The sequence below is a fragment of the Ranitomeya variabilis genome, chromosome 2 (genome assembly GCF_051348905.1).
Source record: "Ranitomeya variabilis isolate aRanVar5 chromosome 2, aRanVar5.hap1, whole genome shotgun sequence".
Taxonomy (NCBI): Eukaryota; Metazoa; Chordata; class Amphibia; order Anura; family Dendrobatidae; genus Ranitomeya; species Ranitomeya variabilis.
In genome coordinates, this window is record NC_135233.1 from 1,042,552,285 (window position 1) to 1,042,575,332 (window position 23,048).

Below are 23,048 nucleotides of genomic sequence, written 5' to 3' on the forward strand. Positions count from 1 at the left end.
CCCTAACAGCCAAGTTCATAAACAGCTGTCTGACCTGTGGCAAATGCAACCCTGGAAGAATGAAGAAAGTTCCCACACATCGTCTTGCCAGACCACTGTACCCCTTCCAGAGGATCCAGATAGACCACATCCAGATGCCGCCAAGTGGAGGATTCGAATATGTCCTTGTGGTCGTGGACGTGTTCTCAGGATGGCCAGAAGCTTTCCCAGTGAAGAACCAGTCAGCAAAGACTACTGCAAAGAAGCTACTCTCAGAGATGAGATATGCAGCCATGGGGTCCCAGAAGTGATAGAGAGTGACCAGGGACCCGCATTCACAGCAAACCTCACATGAGAGATCTAGTCAGCAGTAGGGTCAGACTTAGGCCTACACACTCCCAATCACACTACTCAGTGTTCAGGCACACTCCCAGAGGCCCAGGAAAGCTGTTACCATATGAAATTTTGTTTGTGTCTAGTCCCAGGTTAGGGGTATCCTTTCCCTTAGCAGCTGATTATGCAATATGATACTTTGTCTGCTTATGTAATTGAAATCACCAAGAAACTTGCTAACATCCATTCTCGAGTTTTTTCTTCATTGCCAGATCCAGATTCAGTGTCCGGTATGCACTCCTAGAAGCCAGGAGACTGGGTGTTGGTGAAAAAGCTTGTAAGGAGAACACCACTCGATCCCAGATTTGATGGTCCTGCTCAAGTGCTGCTGATGACACCAAACTCTGTGAAACTGGAGGGAAGACTCGCTTGGATCCACTCATCGCATCGCAAGAAAGCTCCCCTACCAGAAGATGACACCCAAGCCAGAATGATGTTGCGGCCTGACCGAAAAGATGACCTACCTGATAAAGACTACACATCGCTCACTACACATGCTATTGACTAAGAGACTGATTGCAACGAACCCCCGTTAGGGACAGATCTCCTGACCGCCCATTTGCGAAAAGTCTGTATGGAGTGGGGCACAGGCGTTAGGCTTGTGTCAGTTCGCCAACAGCACAAAAGAGTTGCAGCGCTTTGGGACAGGAGGCTAGGATTAGGGCAAGTGATATCTAAGGGGGGCTTGTGATAGAAATATATATATCATGTAGATCTCACTTGCATGTATACTCCTCTATAATCAAATATATACTTATATGCTCACAACTAATATATACATTATAATCAATGGTTTAAAATGGCTGACACAAACTGAACTGATATAAGCCTGATATAACCCAGACAGATCATATGGGGTTTTCCACCCCTAAAAGCAGAAGAGAGTCAGATGTTTGGTGACTGCTGGTCAGGTGTCTCCACTTTGTCCTAGACAGAGAACTCGAGTTTAGTTGCTTGATCAGCAGTCATATGAGCATTAATCACAATATTCCATATATGTTTAGATAACCAATGACAGAGGAGCTAGACAATATGATAATTAACTAACCACCCCTGACAACCCCTAACCACTCCTTTCTATGTGAAAATATAAAACTATGTATGTACAATAAAGTATCAGTATTGATGGAATGTTGTTCTGTCACAGTTGTGTACAGTCCATTCTTGATGAGCGCTCAAAATACTCAGTCTAATTGGGAGCGGCCACAGCACACACAGGGATATATTTATCCAACCCTAATATTTCCATAACACCTCCAAGATACAATGGACAACTGGCAGGGATTGATGGATCCTACACACCTAAATACCTAATAGAGCTGCAATAAGCAGAAACACCTGCCCAGCTTACAATCCAGAGACCACTGCACTACCACTAACAACCACCGGAGGGAGCCCAAGAGCAGAATTCACAACAGTGAGCATTATACTGTACGAGTACTACTGTTGGGGAATTGTATTGTGTGGACTTTTTGGAATTACTGTCATGAATCCCAATGGCTAGGGATAGCACAGGACAAGCAAAGTACAAATATATTACGGACGAGCTCTAGGGTGATGGAACCTGGGCTGACCGCTGCCCTACGCCTGACAAACGCAACTAGAGATAGCCATGGAGCGTGCCTACGTTGGTTCTAGACGCCACGCACCAGCCTAAGAGCTAACTAGCACTGCAGAGAAAATAAAGACCTCACTTGCCTCCAGCGGAATGAACCCCAAAAGATATAGTTGCCCCCCACATGTATTGACGGTGAAATGAGAGGAAGGCACACACATAGAGATGATATATATAGTTTTAGCAAATTGAGGCCCGCTGTAAACTAGAAAGCAGAACGATACAAAAGGGGACTGAGCGGTCAGCAAAAAACCCTAATAAAAAAAAAAATCCTGAGATTACAAGAACCCATGTGCCAACTCATGGCACATGGGGAGAACCTCAGTCCACTAGAGCTACCAGCTAGCATAGAGACATAATAAGCAAGCTGGACAAAAAACCAAACAACTGAAAATCAGCACTTAGCTTATCCTGAAAGATCTGGGAGCAGGTAGGCAGGAACCAAACAGAGCACATCTGAATACATTGATAGCCGGCCAGGGAAATGACAGAAAGGCCAGGTAAAATAGGAAACACCCAGCCACTGATGGACAGGTGGAAACCAAAGGCCGCAACCCACCAAAGTCACCCAGTACCAGCAGTAACCACCAGAGGGAGCCCACAAACAGAATCCACAACAAATTACTCTGTATAGGAGCCATTTGACAGTATTATACTATGTTAGGAATACTGATGTGGTCATCATACAGTGTGGGGCATTATGCAGTTTATAGGATGCTTTGGTGACATCATACTGTGTAAAAGGGACCTTTGGGGCCATCATACTGTGTATAGGGAAGCAGTGGGGTCATCATACTGTGTATAGGAGAGCTGGGGTAACATCAAACTGTTTTTGGGGGAGGCAGTGGTGACATCATACTGTGTGTGGGACTTTGTCGACCTATCATACTGTGTATAAGAAAGCTGTGGGCCATCATGCTGTGTATAGGGAAGCTGTGGGCCCATCATACTGTGTATAAGGGAGTTGTGGGAACATCACTCTGTGTATAGAGAAGCTGAGAGACCTTCATACCATGTATAGGGCAGCTGTGCGGTTATTATACAGTGCAAACGGAAGCTGTAAGGGCATCAAACAGTGTTTAGAAAGCTGTGGGGGCCATCATATTGTAGAAAAGGAAGTTGTACACATGGGGACTCAGGGAACATTATTACTGTATATGGGGGACTCATGGGACATTATTCTTGTACATGAGAGAATTCAGAGAACATAATTAAATGTTAAGGTGGCACTTAAAAAGAATTATTGGTTTAGGGGCACTCAAGGTAAAATTACTGTCAAAGGGGCACATGGGGCAATTTTTATTTTCTAGGAAGCAAAATGTAGACACTTTTTTCAAGAGCAATTCTACCATCTAGATAGCAGAAAAGAGGCTTTTTATTGTGTAAGTGGCACAATGGTGGGTATTATTATGTGGGGCACCAATAGGAGCACTGTTATCATTCCACAGAGCAGGTGCAGTACCAGGGACACATGAGATAGCAGCAGCCTCAGTGTTGTGGTATGAGCCGGATGATGAGTTTGTGCAGGTTGGTAATAAATAGGGATGGTGCTGGAAATCTGAGAAGTCATATATGTCTTTATTGACAAGTTGTGGCTGGAAGAATTTGTGATATCGGTTTGTGCCAAATGGAATTGATGAGGAAAGTGAAAGGCTCCAAGTTAGAAATTCACCTGTAAGGCACTTTCTATAACTGTAGTATAATCTCTTAACATGCTCTTGCAAAACTGGTATTTACCACTGTATGGTCACAACATGGTGGTAACATCGGTTTGGTTTTTGTAGAGGTTATTTTCAGTAACAGCCCAGTCATCTGCAGACTTTCTCCTAATCTCATGAATAGAGTGCACAACCTTAGTTGCAAACAAGGTTACATAGTTCAGGGCCAAGATATTTTGACTCCCTTGTGCTGAACCCTTGGCTACGCCTCTGGTGGGGTATGACTGCTGGGACCCCCAGGATCCACAGAATCTAACTTGTTCTTGTACTGAAATAGAGCACAGCTAAGGTAAAAGAATCTGAGTTCTTGTAAAACCAGTGGATCAGAACATGGTTCCCCCTAGATTGTGCACATAGCCAAAGAGTAGCAACCAATGTCTTTTTCAGATGGATTCTGCCTGGATCCCTCATGAAGAGCACTCTATAAAAATGATTGAACATATGCAATATATGAAGCGTCTTCCTATAGAAATAATTCAGCAGGTATGCTGGCATCTACAAGATGCTGTGTGAACGTACCCTTAGGAATAACAGAATCTTTACTCCTCTCCACTTTTGTACGGCGTTAAGAGGATTCATGGGATACAAAGGACCAATCTTCTCCTGTTTGATGTCCTACCCATCAGGCACTTATGACATTTACAGTACCGAAATGCCATTAATGCTACTAATATTCAATTAAATTCAAAACAACATTAATCAATTTTACATTTGTATTTACTTATTTTTTTTAAATTAGGAAGTGCATGGAAGGATGAAGAGATGTTCTTGGAGAGGCCTTCGACTTTTGCAGATGTTTCTTGCTGGTCAGAAGGCCACAGATAGACGATACAATTCCTTCCATACAGGTACAGCATTTATGGTGTACGTGCTGCACTTTCTTCAGGGCGCTATATGTGGGGGTTTCTGCCCTTTAAATGTTTATGGTGCCCTGGTGACAGCAGGCAAAAATGCAGCATCGTCTGACAGCGCGAGCAGCCCTGGATAATCCACGCCGGCAGGATGATATCATCCGGCGGAAGATAGAACCTACGAGAAAAGATGTAAAACTGATGTAAGTCATGGAAATCCTTATTTGAGGATACTACTGTGGTGTCACTGTGGGAGGTTGGTAGAGGAGTCTTCTCCATACACAGATCCAGGATCATTGTCAGTCATCATACTTGTGACAATCCCACCCCTGACGTCAGTCATTATACATGTGACAATCACATCGCTGATGTCAGTTATCATACATGTGACAATCCCAACACTGACATCAGTCATCATATATGTGACAATCCCACTACTGATGTCAGTCATCATACATGCGACAATTCCACCGCTGACGTCAGTTATCATACATGTGACAATCCCACCGCTGACGTAGTCATTATACATGTGACAATCCCACCACTGATGTCAGTCATCATACATGTGACAATCCCACTGCTGACATCAGTTATCATACATGTGACAATACCACCACTGATGTCAGTCATCATACATGTGACAATCCCACCGCTGACATCAGTTATCATACATGTGACAATCCCACCACTGACGTCAGTCATCATACATGTGACAATCCCACCACTGATAGATAATATCTGCTCCACATGAATTCTTCTCACTGACATAATTCAAGATGAAGCTTATTGTCACACTTACCTCGCCTACTTTCCCCCTCTTCTACTTTCTCTGTTTTTTCTCGTTTTCTCAGTTTTAGTGCTGATTTTCGTCCCTTCCGAACTGGAGAATCTAACGAAAAAGTAATAAAAAGATGTTGACTATAAACTACTAAAAGTTTAGCGTTGTATCTGTATAGAGTTATGCAAACGAATTAATATGAACCTGTAGCCTTTCTGTGTGCCGCCATGTTGGGTCTCCCTAAGGAGCTTTGTCCCCTTATTAATATGACCCTACTTGCAGCAATCCACAGTGTTATCATATAATGAATTAGATAAAACTTCAGTGTAACTTTAGAGAGGACCAAGTCAAAAGTGTCCAAAATTCACTCTTATCTTAGTCCTCCTGCCCCCCTGGGTATTCCTTTTTTTTTTTTGTTAAAATCCCCCTTATGGTCCCAGAGATATGGGCCTTTTTATTTGCCACTAATTTTTATAGTCTTTACCCAGGGGGGCGTGGCTTACAGTTTAATATTGCAGAGCAGCCTGAAGACACGCCCCAGAGAATCATGTAAGGCACGCCCCCTTGGTATTGACCATAACAATTAGCGCTTAACAAAAAATTTGTATGGGGGATTTAACACAACAAATAAGAAAATACTGAGGGGAGCAGCGGGAATACAGTAATTTTCTGAGTTTTCATGTGCAGATTCACATTATACTTTAATGGCTATAATAGGAAGGCCTAAACCTGTACATACCTGACAATGAGGACAAGGATGACTCGCTGATTTTATCAGTGGAACACTCATCATCAGTTTGGGAAGGAGAAGATTTTTTCTGCCTGTTTGGAAGAAGAAATTAAGAAGTAAATTACAAGTAAAACAATATAAAAGGGAAGAACACCTATCTGTACAGGCAATTATGACAACATGAAGGGGATTCCCTGCTCAGGACCCCATTCTACCAGCAAGAATGGAGTCTAACTAGTACTATTGGCCTGTATTGAGCTGGAAATGAATGGCTGGGTGCAATGATCAGCTGTTATTGCCAGTGTTATCACAAGCCAGACCCACAGAAATCAGCTATTATGGGGTGGTGGACGCTGGATCGAGATTTGTGTTACTCGTGTCTTGTATCTGGTTCTGAACATATATCAGAACTAAATCTATAATAATAATTTACTCACACATCTGTGTATTTATCACTGTTGTCTGGAGAACACTCTGGAAGTGACATAGGCTCTTCATTGGTCAACATCCTGGTATTGGTGGTATGTAGCTAAAATACACAGATTAACATAAAATAAATATATGAAACTTTTTGTATAATTATAGGTTTTGTACATTTTATTGGCTTCATACTTACTTTAGAAAACCTATGAGTAGATGATATAAAGTTTTGGATTTCTGGCCAGACATTTTCCTCCCTTGTGTCTCCCTCATCTGAATTCACATGTCTGTATTTTCTTGAGCGAGCTGCAAAGTACAAATGTTATCAGAAATTATTAGTATAAGACTCAGTCAGACAGTCACCAGGTGATCACTAATAATAATTGTCACATAAAAATGAAAGATAAGACACACGGCAGTTTTCAGCAGATGACGTCTCATTTTACTTACTGTTAAAGTAGTGGGTGTCCACATCTGATTCAAGATCAGGAACAAATAGTGGCTTCAGACTTAGAATGTTCACAAAATCTAAGTCACACAGAAATGGATGAATTTTGATCTCATTTGACCCTCCTGGAAGAGGTAGATAACAAAGAAAGTGATACAGTCATTGTCAGAGAAACTGCTCCATGTATGCACAGTTTATGTTAATCTGAACTTAAGGTGTAAAAAAGCCGAGATGTAGGGAATGTGCTGAAAGTGATAGCATGAAGAATAGGGGCTGGATAAGTAGGTAGAGAACCCTAGTGCTAGTCCTCATGGACACAATCATTTGTCTGGTTACACAGGTGTAATAAGTCATTAATAATACTATTATAATATTACTTGTCCCCTACTATTATAATATTACCTGTCCCCAGTCTATGTGCTGGATTTTTTCTGAGCAGCTCAGTGATGATATCCTGAGCATCGGGTGGCGGAGAGTAATTATTAAATGTCCATGTTATGTCGCCTGTTATATAAAATACAAATATTATAGAAAAAAACATTTGAATTAATTTTCATAAAAGCATTGTCCTTAACAAAGCTAAAAACCAAAGCAAAGAACCAATCAAATCACATAACAGTGACATCACATAGTATTTAGATTATTTTACTTACCCCTGAGGACTCTGCGTACAATCTTCTTTTCGGAAGACCCATTAAATGGTGGAAATCCAAAAAGAAATTGATATAGGATGATCCCTACTGACCACCAGTCTACAGGCCTTCCATAGCCTTTCTTTAAGATAACTTCTGGGGCCATGTATTTAGGGGTGCCAACAGTCTGGAAACCAAAAAAAAATGAGATGAGGATCAATAACTATAATTGCTACAAAAAAAAGAGATTTGTAAAGTATAAGATCCTGTAAGTAAAGCCAACCTCATTATCCGAGAACTCGCTGATGATGTCCTCTATTGGAGCCTTGTAGATTTCTGACGTTGGTCTCATGAGGCCGAGTTTTGAAACTCCCAAATCAGTGACCTTAATATGTCCTGTTGATGTTACTAGGAGGCTGTGAAAGAAAAGATGGTGTCAGACCCAAGTAATAACACATAGACTGTATGACAAACTTTCTTCCCCTTTATTATACTCCAAGGGACACTTACTTCTCAGGCTTCAGGTCTCGGTGCACCACACCATAGCTGTGCAGGTATTCCACGGCAAGTACTGTTTCCGCAATGTACATACGGGCCAAGGAGACTGGTAATGGACCGATGTAATTTATAAGACTGTCACAGTCTCCTCCTACAGGATAAAGCAAATATGAGAGGTGAGGGTTTGTTACAGTGTAAATTACACATCATGAGAGTGAATGAGAAATAATCAGAGACATTGGGACATTCTGGTTATATATAAGGGACAACGGACGTGTCCTACCTGGTACATACTCCATGACCATACACAGATGAAGTTTTGTAGTAAAGGAGCAGAACATGGAGGCCACAAAAGGACAATCAGCGAATGCTGAGATGTCCCTCTCCAGAAAGGCCAGTTCAAGTCTGTTTGGGTTTTTCAGGTTCTGGATGTCTATTTTCTTCATAGCGCATATCTGTATTGTGTATTTATGGCGCACTAAGTGGACAGTCCTGGAGAAGAAGGAAATCCATGAATTATTATGAATTCTTACAAACAGTCTATCTATAGGCCTCATCAAATGATCTCCTGTACTAATGGTTAATGCTAGATGTGGGTCTGTCACTAGAAATCCATGTCTAGGAATACATAAAATAACACTCCATAAATGATGACCTATGGGGGTCCTCAAACACGTCACATCCTAACTGACCAGAAGATGTGGACAGTGATGTGGACTCATAAAATTTATCTAGGGGAACATTAAACGGGCAGGACACAAAGACAAAGGCATCGTCATAAGGAACCCTGAGAAATAAATATTATACCAAAGTTAAGCTCACCCAAATGCTCCACTGCTGATCAGTTTGATGGGTTCATAGTTGTTCTTACAAGGAATTACCCCTGGGTTCAATGATCCGACTAAGGCCTAAAAAAGAATAAGAAATTACGATTAAACATAGAAACTGCATGAAAAATAAAGCTCCATGTTCAGGGAGGTCTCTCTTCTGCATCATGTCCCTACTGATTACAATGCAGCAGATGTAGAGGACGTGATACAAGCCAGACCCTCCTCAGACACTATTATAGTATAGTGGGATATCCCCCATACACAGATATCATTGTACTGCAGGGAAGGATAAGGGACATCACACAGAGGAGGCAGAATAATAATGCCATCATCACACTCAATAGGCCCCAACTACATGAAGAACAGCGATATTGCATTAACATATGGGGTATAATATGGGACGTGTAACCCTACCATCTGATGACGTCCCTATGATACTTACACTGGCAGATTCCTGGATGATCTCTGGTGTCTCACATTTACCACCATCAGTATTTTCCGCCATAGCTATTCCTAAAGTAATGATGAAATAATGAAGAGATGCCATATATTAGTTTATGTTAACAATTATTAAATAACATATCCGTATGATGAACGAGACCACTGTACATGGAGTAATACTAGGTATATGGATAGTCTCCACATACTATATATTTATGACATACTATATATATTGTACCATGAATGTGTGATTGCTCAGGATCTGATTGACTTCCCCACAATGACTGGGGAAATGATTGGGGACCTATGAGCCTCATTTTACATTTTTGAGCTGAGAAGAAGAGAGAAGCAGAATTGCATGAGCCCCCTCCATCATAGTCTATAGGAGGTTTAGGATCCATCAACAGCCTCATATAGAGGATGAAGAGTAAATCTCCATATTCCTTCTCTATAACTCAATATTAGATGATCACCTTACCTTCCATCAGATCAGGTTTTAGCCCTGGCTGATTGGTATCAGCGTCAGCAATATTTAGATTTTGCCTCTCTTCGGAGTCGCCGTTTGATGTTTCCTGTTGGATATAATATACACAATTAATATAACATCTCCAAAATGCTAAATTACTTTGTATATAAGTAAGGACTAAACCTGGATTTACTTAATAATTTCAATATTAGACGAACTATACACGGCCTCTCCCTCCAATAAATCCACATTATATGGTTGTCCTGTCTAAAATGAAAAGTCTGAAGTCACTCTGAATGACTGCAGACTTGTCAATCCTCACAGCGCTTGTACTGTACACAGCGAGGATTCGTTATTCTCTGCCCTGGGAAGGACAGTCAAGTATGTGATATGTATACTCCCGGGCAGAACCCGTCTAGTGTATTGAGTAAGGCGGTGCCCACTAGATGGGTTCTGCCCGGGAGAATGCATATCACATACTTGACCACCAGACAATGGCGAATCATCGCAGTGAACAGTGCGCGCTGAGAGGATTCACAAGTCTGCAGTTGCACAGAGTGACTGCAGACTTTTCAATTTAGAGCAGGCAACCCCTGTAATATATGAGGGACTTGTATATACAACTGATCTTTAATAACCTAACAGAACTGCAGCAATTAAAAGAAGAAAGATTGTGATGATCGTGTGAGACAGAGGTGGAAATACAAGCTCCGTACTGCTGAGCACAGACTGTCATCATAGATGATGGAGCCGCAGAGACAGGCTGCCATAAAATATCTTGTGACTGCCTGGACCAGACAGGGAGGCCTCTACCATCATAAATCTGAGCTTCTGCTATATGACTGGTAATCTGGAGAAGATCATACAAAAAGGAAATGAGATATAGAAGATGATGGATACTTACCAGGCGCTCCAGTGAGTAGGCCGGATACTCTAGTACAAGCAGGACGTTTTGGGCCAGTTGTTTAAAAAAGGCCAATTCTCCACCTTGGGATTTTTCTTCAGCCTATAGAGATGAAAATAAACAAGAAATGAAAATCATGAAAAAAAAGTGTAGAATGGAGAAGGCCATTTATGTCACCATGTTACTCCAACTATCTGCACTACAATTACTATATGACAGCTGATGAGGGATCCGGTCACCTGCTGACACAGAGACACATAAAAAATCTAGACTGCAGCCTCCCAAATTGTATCAGTCAAAAACAGTTTTGGAAAGTGTCTTGTGGACAGCTGAGACCAAGATAGAGCTTTTTGGTAAAGCACATCATTCTATTTACCGAAAATGGAATTTGAGACCTCTATGGTTACTGATGCCAGCTTGCTGTGAGCGCCACCCTGTGGTCGGCACTCATAGCAAGCCTGTAATTCAGCTACATAGGAGCAATCTGATGATCGCTGCTATGTAGCTGAGCCGATCAGGCTATGCCAGCTTCTAGCCTCCCATTGAGGCTATTGAAGTATGGCAAAAGTAAAAAAATGTTTTAAAAAATATGAAATAAATAAAAAAATATAAAAGTTTAAATCACCCCCCTTTCGCCCCATTCAAAATAAAACAATAAAAATAAAATCAAATATACACATATTTGGTATCGCCGCGTTCAGAATCGCCTGATCTATCAATAAAAAAAGGATTAACCTGATCGCTAAATGGCATAGTGATAAAAAAATTTGAAACGCCAAAATTAAGTTTTTTTGGTCGCCGCGACATTGCATTAAAATGCAATAACGGGCGATCAAAAGATCATATCTGCACCAAAATGGTATCACTAAAAATGTCAGCTCGGCACACAAAAAATAAGCCCTCACTCGACCCCAGATCATGAAAAATGGAGACACTACGGGTATCGGAAATTGGCGCATTTTTTTTTTTAGCAAAGTTTGGAATTTTTTTTCACCACTTATATAAAGAATAACCTAGTCATGTTAGGTGTCTATGAACTCGGAATGACCTGGAGAATCATAATGGCAGGTCAGTTTTAGCATTTAGTGATCCTGGCAAAAAATCCAAAAAAAAACACGAATGGGATTACACCTTTTTTGCAATTTAACTGCACTTGGAATTTTCCCATTTTCTAGTACATGTCATGGTAAAACCAATGATGTTGTTCAAAAGTACAACTCGTCCTGCAAAAAATAATCCCTCACATGGCCATATTGACGGAAAAATAAAAAAGTTATGACTCTGGGAAGGAGGGGAGTGAAAAACGAACACGGAAAAACTGAAAATCCCAAGGTCATGAAGGGGTTAAAGATATGACTGGCAAATTTATACAGAGAAATTATCCAGAAAAACTGTTGGCTAAGTGTGAACAGAAAGTTAACGCCTTAGAGGGTGATAGTTACTATCTAAGGCCAAAAAATTGGGCTATCTAGTAGCGTTGATTGCGTTATAAAATTTTGTGAAGAAAGTCCGGATATTGCCAATATTAGTAAATATTACTGGCCAATAATAGGTAAATGTTTGACTGAAGGGTTAGAATGTAAAAATCCCAATCTCTTTTCCAACAAACGAGCCAAGAATATTAAGGATGAATTGGTACATTCAGATGTTGCATCCCTGTAAATCTATATTCAATCCTTTTTTACGGGTCAATGTAGATTGGGCTGTTTTCTGTGCTAAGCTGTGTTAACTGTATTAATATGTTAAAAGGTGACCACTTTGAACATCCTATCATGGGTCAACTCAACGATTTACCATCAAACATTATATAATCTGTTAATCAGGCTATGTGATTTATTTGTTAGTGTCCCTGTAACCTATGGGTTGTTGGACAATCAACATGTGATTTTGAAACACAGACTCTAATCACCATAGGTATCCTGTAATTAAGAATAGGATGGATTTACCCATTTCTAAACATTTTTGCGAACAGGGAAAAACAGAACAAATGTGAAATTTCATTTTATAGACCAGGTACCACCTTAGAGAAGAGGTGGAGATAGGATTAAATTACTAAAGTTAAATGAACTACAATAGACTGATAGAGTTAATACTCTGAAACACAATGGGTTAAATATTAGTGATGAGTGAGCAGTAAACTGCTCGGATGCTCGGTCCTGGAAACGAGCATTTTGGACTGTTCGGGTGCTCGTTTCGAGAGGGAGAGAGGTGAAGAAAGAGAGAGAACCCAAATGCTCGATCGAGTATCCCGCACACTCAATTATCACTATTATAGATTTTAAAAACCATACAATTGTTTCAAATATATATTATTCTCTTGTTGGGATAGGCTTCCTTGGATTGGAAATGGTGTAAAATATTTTTGTTAATTTTTTTGTTTTATTTTTGCAGATCAATTGAAAAGATAGATTTTGGATCTAGGACAGACATTGGCAAAATGAGGCCCGAGGGGCCTTCAAACAGTGGCCCACATGCCGCACCGTACCCTCCCGCATACCTGCTCACTGTTTCCACCTGCGCTGACTTCATTAGTGGAAGAGGACCTCAGGCCACTTTCTCCACCAGAAAGAGTGTGATACAGCTGATGCGATTACGTCATTTCATCACATACTAGGGAAAGTCAGTGCACCGGAGACACAGAGACAGGAACAGAAGCTGAGCGGCTGGGGGAACAGGACTGAGGTGAGTATGTGGTGTTCTTTTTTTCATGTGTATGGGATGTTTGGCTGGACAAGGGGAGACTATGGGGAACTCAGACTGTATATAGGGAGGCTATGTGGGGCTCATGCTGGACATGGGAAGGCTATTGGGGTCCCATGTTATACATGAGGAGACTATGGGGACCTTATTCTGGGCATGGGGAGGCTATGGGGGCCTCATGCTGGACATGGGCAGGCTATTGGGGTCTCATCCTTGACATAGAGTGGCTGTGGGGCTTTAATGCTGGACATGGGAAGGCTGTGTGGGGCTCATGCAGTATATAAAGAGGCTGTGTGGGGCTCATGAATTATATAGGGGGGCTGTGTGGGGCTCATGCTGTATATAGTAAGGCTGTGTGGGGCTCATGCTGTATATGTGGAGGCTGTGTAGGGCTCATGGTGCATATGGGGAGGCTGGGGCTCATGGTGCATATGGGGAGGCTGTGTGGGGCTCATGCAGTATATAAAGAGGCTGTGTGGGGCTCATGAATTATATAGGGGGGCTGTGTGGGGCTCATGCTGTATATAGTAAGGCTGTGTGGGGCTCATGCTGTATATGTGGAGGCTGTGTAGGGCTCATGGTGCATATGTGGAGGCTGTGTAGGGCTCATGGTGCATATGGGGAGGCTGTGTGGGGCTCATGCAGTATATAAAGAGGCTGTGTGGGGCTCATGAATTATATAGGGGGGCTGTGTGGGGCTCATGCTGTATATAGTAAGGCTGTGTGGGGCTCATGCTGTATATGTGGAGGCTGTGTAGGGCTCATGGTGCATATAGGGAGGCTGTTTGGGGCTCATGGTGCATATGGGGAGGCTGTGTGGGGCTCATTCTGTATATAGTAAGGCTGTGAGAGGCTCATACTGTAAATAGGGAGGCTGTGTGGGGCTCATGCTGTATATAGGGAGGCTGTGTGGGGCTCATGCTGTATATAGGGAGGCTGTGTGGGGCTCATGCAGTATATGGGGAGGCTGTGTTGGGCTCATGTTGTATATAGGGAGGCTGTGTGGGGCTCATGCTATATATAGGGAGGCTGTGTGGGGCTCATGCTGTATATATGGAGGCTGTGTGGGGCTCGTGCTGTGTATAGGGAGGCTGTGTGGGGCTCATGCAGTATATAGGGAGGCTGTGTGGGGCTCATGCTGTTGATGGGGAGGCTGTGTGGGGCTCATGCTGTATATAGAGAGGCTGTGTGGGGCTCATGCTGTATATAGAGAGGCTGTATGGGGCTCATGCTGTATGTAGAGAGGCTGTGTGGGGTTCACCCTGCATATGGGGAGGCTGTGTGGGGCTCATGCCGTATATAGGGAGGCTGTGTGGGGTTCACCCTGCATATGGGGAGGCTGTGTGGGGCTCATGCTGTATATAGGGAGGCTGTGTGGGGCTCATGCTGTATATAGGGAGGCTGTGTGGGGCTTATGCTGTATATGGGGAGGCTGTGTGAGGGCTCTTACAGCACATAAGGGGCTGTGTGGGGGGCTCATACAATATATAAAAGGGGCTGTATTGGGTTCAAACGATATATAGGGAGATGTCATCATACTTAATTTTGCTCAGTGTTAAGTGATACACTTAATATTAATATAATTATCAATAAGATAATAATTATAATTAATATATTGATATTAATATTGAGCAGAATTATTTCAGCCTATTGTTTCGGCCCTCGACAACAGTTAGTCTCGACATGTACCATTATCCGGACTACGACGTGTACTGTCGCCACTACTACCACAGTTGTGGCCAAAGAACTGACTCCACTGCTGTTCGGCGCTCCAGTCGTCCCGGAACAGAGAACAGTGGGTACTCAGACCCCAATCTGGAGTGAAGGGGCTCCCTATGTGGCACCTGGTAGCCGTCGGTACCCAGGAGGGTTCCCTCGACCACTGCTACCCCCTGAACTCCAATAAACCTCGAAACCCCGAAAAATGTAAATAGTTTCCTTTAACTGTTTTGTTTTGCTGCTGTACCCGTTTAGGGTTAATTCTTAAAGGGATCCCTTTGTTGACCCGGGATCCCTGTTGTTTCTCATTTTTGCACAAGTTTTATTATTTTTTGACCCAAAAGAACCCCGGAATCATGAACTGCAAATGATTCATAAACTGCTGCTGTATATAGTTTGCACCTTCTTAAAGGTGCTCTCTACTGGTTTTACAAAGAAGAGCTTTTTGAAGAGACTGTTCCTGATTACAGCGTGAAAGTTCTTGCTTTAAAAGTTAATAACTGACTTGCAAATTGTTTGCGCTACCTAAGAAAAGACTTGGTTTCCTCTTAAAGGGGATGTTAGTTGTTGCACTTCGCTTAAAAGTGATAATGTTGCCTTAAAGAAGTTAGATAGTAATAATGTTTTGCATAGTAATAGTATGTAGTCAGAAAGCTAGTGATAAGAAATGTTTAATGATGTACTTTAAATAAAATTGAGGACTAGAGAAAGTTGAAAGCTGAATTTCAATAAAGTGAACCCGTAGGGGTTAGTGAGTCCTCTAGAGAGCCATAGATAGATGGTTAATAGAATTGCACTTAAAGAAAGAAAAATGTTGAATTGTTGTTGTAGAACTTAATAGATAGTATACCTGTATGGGTAATGGTCGTTCATAATTAGTTAATAATTGTTATTTAAAGTCCTATGCACAATGTAAATATGTTTTTGTTTGCAACGTTCAAGTGTTCTCACCTCCCATAAAGGGAAGCATTGTTATATTTACTTGTTTACAGCATTCCAACATTTTGTTTGTTTTTTGCTAACATGTATTGTTGTTCTTGTTTTCCCAGTTCGGGAGTACTGGATTTAAATGGGGGGGAGTGCAGCGCCCCAGAGTCCTTGTCATTGCAGTAATGTCGCTCTCCCACCAGGGGGAGTGATGTTACGTCTGATGGTACTAAAGGAGTTCACCAGACCAGGTATCACAGTCACACACTACACTTCACACTCCAGTCCACCAGGGGGAGCAAAGGCACTATTTACTAGGCCACTCCTCACACACGGGTAAAACTGGTGGGTTGGATAGGAAGTCAGAGAGAAGCTGCCTGGGTTCGACCCAGAAAGAACCTGTCAGGCAGACAGGGGGGGAGAAGGAGGAACATCTGACCTGCAGACAGAGGGTCCCTGTCAGGGATCGGATCCTGACAGAGGCCAAGCACGAGTTAGAACGTTACGGAGCTGCGCCTGCACTTCATTGCGGCAGCATCCTAAGAAAGGACACGAAGCGAAGTATATTGTGGAGAGTGAGAAACAAGTTCACAGCACAAGGAGATAATACCGGGAGGAGGGTCTGCCCAGAGATCGGCGGCCTCCTTCTGAGGTGGCCGGAACACCGAGGGAGTTATAGGCTCTACGCATTACTCCAGAACACGGCAGGACAGTTAATTCCAAGTTGGCTGCCCAACCTTTACACCTATGAAGACAACGGAGGCAAATTGTGGGAGAGGGGCGTCACTAGGGTCCCTATAAAATAGCTCCAGGCCTACCCCGTCATATGGGTTTGTCCTATCCATACCATCTGGGGGACAGAAAGAAAACATCAGAGACATCCAAGAGAGTTGTGAGGACTATCCCATGGTGCTCAGCAGGGAGGAACTACAACACACAGGTGCTAGTAGGAAGGCTACTGATTTCCACCTGCAAAGGGAAACTCTGGATGTGCCTTCGGACCGACCGGACTCAGCCAGCCCTGTGAACAGTGCTCTGGACTGTGGACGCTGAAGTCTTCAGTAAAAGGTAAAGAGACTGCAACCTTGTGTCCTTGTTATTTACTGCGACTTACCATCACCATCTACTCTACTGGGAAGCACTGGGGACATACTTCACCTGTGGGAAGGTATACCATCTAGCTGCTATAACATCACCCCAGCGGACCCCTCAGCAGCGTCGGTCATCCTGACCGAATACCACAGGTGGCGTCACGAACACCGTACCAACTTCTCCTTTAATTGGACGCCCATCAGAAGGGCCATGGACCGGGTCGGGCTACCGTGACATCCCCCGAGCAGAGAAGGACCCGGTACCGAGTACCCCATTGCCCTACTCTGGGGGCGATCCAAAAAGAATTAATCGGATCGGTAAACGGTGTAACAAGAAAAAAAAATCAAAACGCAAGAGTTATTTTTTTGGTCGCCGCAACATTGCAATAAAATACAATAACGGGCGATTAAAAGATTGTATATACCCCAGAATGGTATCAATAAAAACGTCAGCTCAGCGCGCATAAAACAAGCCCTCACCCAGCCCCAAATCCCCAAAAATTGAGACACTACAGGTCTCAGAAAATGGCGGCATTATTTTTATTTTTTTTTACAAACTTTGGATTTTTTTAGCACTTAAATAAAAAAGAACCTATACATGTTCGGCATCTATGAACTCATAATGACCTGGAGAATCATAATGGCAGCTCAATTTAGGCATTTAGTGAACATGGTAAAAAAAAAAAAAACAATTGCAAAATATTGTTTTCCGTTTTCCAGTACACTATATGGTACAACCAATGGTGTCATTCAAAAGTACAACTTGTCCCACAGAAAACAAGCACTTGCATGGCCATATTGATGGAAAAATAAAAAAGTTATGTTTTTGCCTTATCATTATATTTTTAAAAAATTGTGCAGATTGTCTGCTACTTACCTGTTGTACCAGTGTCCAGATGTTCTTCTGTAAATGCTCAAGATATTCTGAGCTTATTCGACCTTGGTGGTATTTGGTCAGGCAGTCTCTCACTAGCTCCATTACCAGCCGGTAAGTGAAGCTGAGGACGCCATCGGGTAGTGGTAGCACAAAGTCAGGGTCATAGGTGGTCAGAATCCCCTGGAGTAGTGCTAACACCTGAAGTTTGTCTGAAGAAATTCCAGACATTTCAACTAAATCCAAGAAAAGCGCGATCAGTATAAAACTAGCTATGTAGCATATGACTGACAGCAATGACACTGGGTGTCAAAGTGACAGTGTGGGTCTAAACCCTTGTGTAAGTAGTGATGGTTAATTATGATGTCATAATGGAATCTTATCTTCAAGTGTATCTTACCTTATAAGGAAGTTGCCTAGCAACCCTTAAGGAGCCAACAATATTGGCTGATCATCAGTACTAGATCCAGGAAGGAAAGATCTTTATTTTGTAAAATAAATTATTTATATCTGTTATAGATAATAACAATTGCATTTTTATCAATAAGAAACCCTGACATATGAAGCACACAGGCCTGTGTTGCTCTCTCACAATCACTTTTAAAAGGGGGGGGGAGGTCTCCATTAAAAATATGACTCTGACTACCACTGGATAAAATCAAAATTACTACTACCAATAATACCAATGTATAAGGGTGCCCACTTAGGTCCTTATAATAATAATAACAGTGCCCCTCTGGGTCTTCTTATAATATTAACAGAAATCTGTCAAGAGCATCAACCCCCCTAAGCCGTCTATAGGGTCATGTATGTCATAGGAAGCTGAAAATGAGCTGTTAAGATTTATGGGCAGGACATAGATCTCCCTAAGATTCTGCCTCCTGAGCTCATTTTCAATGAAATTAGGAGTTACCAGACATGTAGATCAGAAGAGCAGACTGTCAGTCATTACATGTTTCACACTGGTAACATAAGCTCTGGAGGCAGATTCTCAGGGAGATCTATGTCAGGCCCATAGATCATCACAGCTCATTTACATATCAAGAAAAACGTGTATTTCTCTGTAATAAAATTAAATGCACTGCTTTAGTATTTTTTTTATTTAGTCATTTTGTCTTCAGTCTCTGGGGGCGGCCATTTGTATTGGCTGGTGTGTAAGTGTCTGAGCATGAAACGTACAAATATGGCAGCCTCTGTACATAGCAGACTGTGGTCAGTGTCCGACCGCATCTCCTGCACTGTGGCTGCCTCCAGCTGCGACCTGGGCTCGCACCCTGGGCTGTCCTCCCTCACAGCCGTGGAAGGAGAGGGGAGCCATTTTTGATGCCCGCAGATATAGTTAGTCCACTTTCCCCCTTCACTGCCTCAGTGCTGAGATCGAGCAGTCAGGGAGAGGAGGTGCAGGGATGCGGAGGTCTGGGATGAGGTAACGGCGGCGGTGAGCAGTGATTGCAGCCAGGCAGTAGTAGTACAATAGCAGGGTGCTGATCATCGCAGTGTTCAGAGCACAGCAGGGTAATCATCACACTGACACCACTCTGCTGTATCACTGTAAGTCTCTGATGGAAGCTTATACTGTGATAGCAGAGCATGTATCTAATCCCATCCTGCGTGATACCCCCAGAGTATATCTAATCCCATAATACTCCATACGCCCCAGAACCATGTATCTAATGCCATCATACTCAATACACCCCAGAACCGTGTATGTAATCCCATTATGTGCAATACGCCCCAAAGCCATGTATCTAATCCCATCCAATGTAATATGCCCCAGATCTGTGTATCTAATCCCATCATACTCAATACGCCCCAAAACCGTGTATGTAATCCCATCACGTGCAATATGCCCCAGAACCATGTATCTAATCCCATCATGCTCAATACGCCCCAAAACCATGTATCTAATCCCATTATATGCGATACACCCCAAAGCTGGGTATATTATCCCATCATGAGCAACACATCCCAGAACCATGTATCTAATCCCATTAAGCGTGATACGCCCCAGAACCATGTATCTAATCCCATTATGTGCAATATGCCCCATAGCCATGTATCTAATCCCATCATGTGCAATACGCCCCAGAGCCATGCATCTAATCCCATTAAGCATGATATGCCCCAGAGCCATGTATCTAATCCCACCATGTGCAATACGCCCCATAGCCATGCATCTAATCCCATTAAGCATGATATGCCCCAGAGCCGTGTATCTAATCCCATCTGTCATGTTCTCCTTGTAATGCCTCCTGTTTTATGTCTATGCTGACAGCATGCACATTTTGTACTTTGTGTCATTGTGATCTGTATATTGATTATTAAGGTGATTATAATAAACTTATTTGAATATTTTTATATAAATATGTTGAAGTGGACGTTCTTGCTCCGTTTTTTAGTGGTAATTGTGTTTTGGAGTAGTCCAAATAGGGCATCAGCAGGGTGCCTTGGGAGAGTTAGGACTACCTGCTCACCATCATTGGAATTATTGGTGCTTCATGATTATAGTAATAAATAATGTCAATTCTTGCAGCGTATTTCACCCGAACTAATGACTTTTGGAAAATACACAATAAAAGCATGTAAAAAATGTGTGAAAAAATTTATTTTACACAGCATTCTTCCTGCCAACACATTAGGACATGAAGCAGAATTTTCTCCTGCAAATCCTGAACATGTGCACATAGCCTTAGTCCCTGTCCTATGCCCCCCAATTCATTATAAATCCTTGATAGCAAATGAATTTGGGGGTGGTAGAAGACATCAGGTGCTGAGCATCCTCCACCATCTCCCAATTCAATCGTCTTCTCCACCTTTCATTTACGGTAATTCTAAAGTGTCCTATGGACCTTACACCCTCCTCTCCCACTCCCTGTCACGGGAAGCCTAGGTAAGCAAGAGCTAATAACCCAGGCCCCTGCGATTTCCCTCAACTCTGGGAAACCCTGACTGACCCTCTCCCAGAGTTTACACTGATGGTGTGCATGTCTGGACCTCCAACCTCACCCTGTCTCCTGTTTCAACCCTAGGCTGAAACCACCACACACCACCCAGTGAAGAGACCACACACCAATACCCACAATTAGCACAGACAAGGATAACGGAAAAATATGCACCACGCCGCAGTCACACAGGAATACACTATAAGTGCACAGGGCAAAACAAATACAAATAAAGGAAGGAGAAAATATGACAAAGGGAAAATACACCACCAGATACGAAACTCCTTCTCTTAGACCACCACTCCAGACCAAGATAACCAAGCGCAAAACAGAAGCTATAATCGGCGACGCCCAAAGCCCAGCAAAACTATTTAAAGGCAGTAGGCGTGACTCAGCCTTCAACCCGAGTACCAGCCAGATTAACCCCGGATAATCTGGATCAAATCTAACTGGCGCCATTGAGCATATAGTGGACGAAAGAGGAATTACCACTGTTTGTCGGATGCCCTAGTTTGAACAGGCTCCGACATGACACTCCCCAATAAAGTCTCTGATAGCATACTCCACCATCTCACAATTCAATATGACACTATCAGGGACTTAGCACCCTCTCCACCAACCAATTCATTTTACATCCATATCTAATGTCCTCCTCCCCCTCCACCTGTTTATAAGTCCATTATAAGTCCCCTTACTCCCATCCCAATACATCTCCTCACTGTCCTCTCCTCCACCTCCTCATTGTCATCTCTCCCACATCCCTCATTATCATCTCCTTCACCTCGCTGATTGTCATCTCCCCTACATCCGTAATTGTCATCTCTCCCACCCCTCATTGTCCTCTCTCCCACCCCATCATTGTTCTCCCCCACTGCCATCATTGTCCTCTTCCCCACATCTCAGCATTGTCCTCGCCCCCAGATTCATCATTGTCCTCTCTGCCACATCAATCATTGTCCTCTCCCCACATCCGATCATTGTCCTCTCTCCCACCTCCATCATTGTCCTCTCCCCCACATCCGATCATTGTCCTCTCCCCCACATTCATCATTGTCCTCTTCCCCACATCTCATAATTGTCCTCTCCCTCACATCTCAACATTGTCTTCTTCCCCATCACCATCATTATTCTCCTCCATCCTATCATTGTTCTCGCCCACCTCCATCATTGTCCTCTCCCTCACATACATCATTGTCCTCTCCCCCACATCTCATCATTATCCTCTCCCTCACATCTCATTATTGCCCTCTTCCCCACCTCCGTCATTGTTCTCCCCACCCCATCATTGCTCTCCCCCATCTCCATCATTGCTTTCCCCCACCCCTATCATTGTCCTCCCCCACCTCCATCATTGTTCTCCCAGACTTCCATCATTGTTCTCCCCACCCCGATCATTGTTCTCCCCACCCCTATCATTGTTCTTACCGCCTCCATCATTGTTCCCCCACCTCAATCATTGTTTTCCACCACCCCCATTATTGTTCTCCCCCACCCCCATCATTGTTCTCCCCCGTGTATTGGTAAAAAACAACAACACCACTCAACTTTCTGTCTGTTCTCCCACAGCATCATTATCTCTGGCAACTCTCTCTCTGACACAGGCGCACGTTGCATGCTAATGTCATCACGCCTGTGTCAGAGAGAAAGCACCAGGCAGGAAGCAGAGGATGGATTCCTGCAGCTCCGCTGTCATTTTTTCCTGTAGGCAGTGGAGTCGCTCAGAAGAGCAATCTGGCCTTCATTATTAGCCGCCCTGCAAGCCCCCCCTGCACCTCTGGGCCCCGATGCAACTGCACCCATGGTATGTCCGCCCCCGTGTAAGTTTCTGTATCATTTCAGAGGTCTGCCTCATTTCAGGTTTTAAATAGGTATAAATTGTTACACACAGTATATGTGTTTGTCATAATAGCCACATTTTCCTTTCATTTTGGTGCTATGAAAACTGTATGATTGCCGTAACGTGCTTAGCAGCAAATGGAATTTTAATCAGTTGATATATTATTCCTTCGACCTTTGGTCTGATATGGTAATGCTTGGTGCTATGACATTAGATAACATTCTAATGAATGATTATGTTTCCTCGTACATAAAT

The 23,048-nt window shown here is 42.9% G+C and overlaps 1 protein-coding gene across 2 annotated transcripts; it reads right to left on the reverse strand.

Moving 5' to 3' along the window:
• Positions 1–4,404: 4,404 nt before the first annotated feature.
• Positions 4,405–18,305, reverse strand: LOC143810177 (microtubule-associated serine/threonine-protein kinase 4-like). 2 transcript variants are annotated; one of them, XM_077293053.1, is made up of 16 exons: positions 18,018–18,305; positions 10,704–10,805; positions 9,812–9,905; positions 9,335–9,405; positions 8,885–8,970; positions 8,346–8,554; positions 8,075–8,213; positions 7,848–7,980; positions 7,586–7,751; positions 7,335–7,436; positions 6,935–7,057; positions 6,681–6,790; positions 6,502–6,593; positions 6,074–6,156; positions 5,356–5,445; positions 4,405–4,734 (listed from the first exon to the last, which is right to left on the reverse strand). In XM_077293053.1, exons 1-16 carry the CDS (start codon positions 18,243–18,245, stop codon positions 4,619–4,621), a joined length of 1,944 nt encoding a protein of 647 aa, XP_077149168.1. In that variant the 5' UTR covers positions 18,246–18,305; the 3' UTR covers positions 4,405–4,618. The 2 variants fall into 2 exon arrangements, with proteins under 2 accessions (XP_077149168.1, XP_077149169.1); XM_077293054.1 differs by lacking the exon at positions 6,935–7,057.
• Between the last annotated feature and the right edge of the window lie 4,743 nt (positions 18,306–23,048).

What these genes read in the sequence shown, in the direction of transcription:
- LOC143810177 (XM_077293053.1), bottom strand. Translation starts at nt 18,245, where the DNA reads ATGTCTGGAATTTCTTCAGACAAACTTCAGGTGTTAGCACTACTCCAG. An exon ending in CCTACTCACTGGAGCGCCTG is followed by an intron (nt 9,906 to 10,703) that starts GTAAGTATCCAT and finishes TATATCCAACAG; the next exon opens with GAAACATCAAACGGCGACTC. An exon ending in CTACTCATAGGTTTTCTAAA is followed by an intron (nt 6,594 to 6,680) that starts GTAAGTATGAAG and finishes TGTGTATTTTAG; the next exon opens with CTACATACCACCAATACCAG.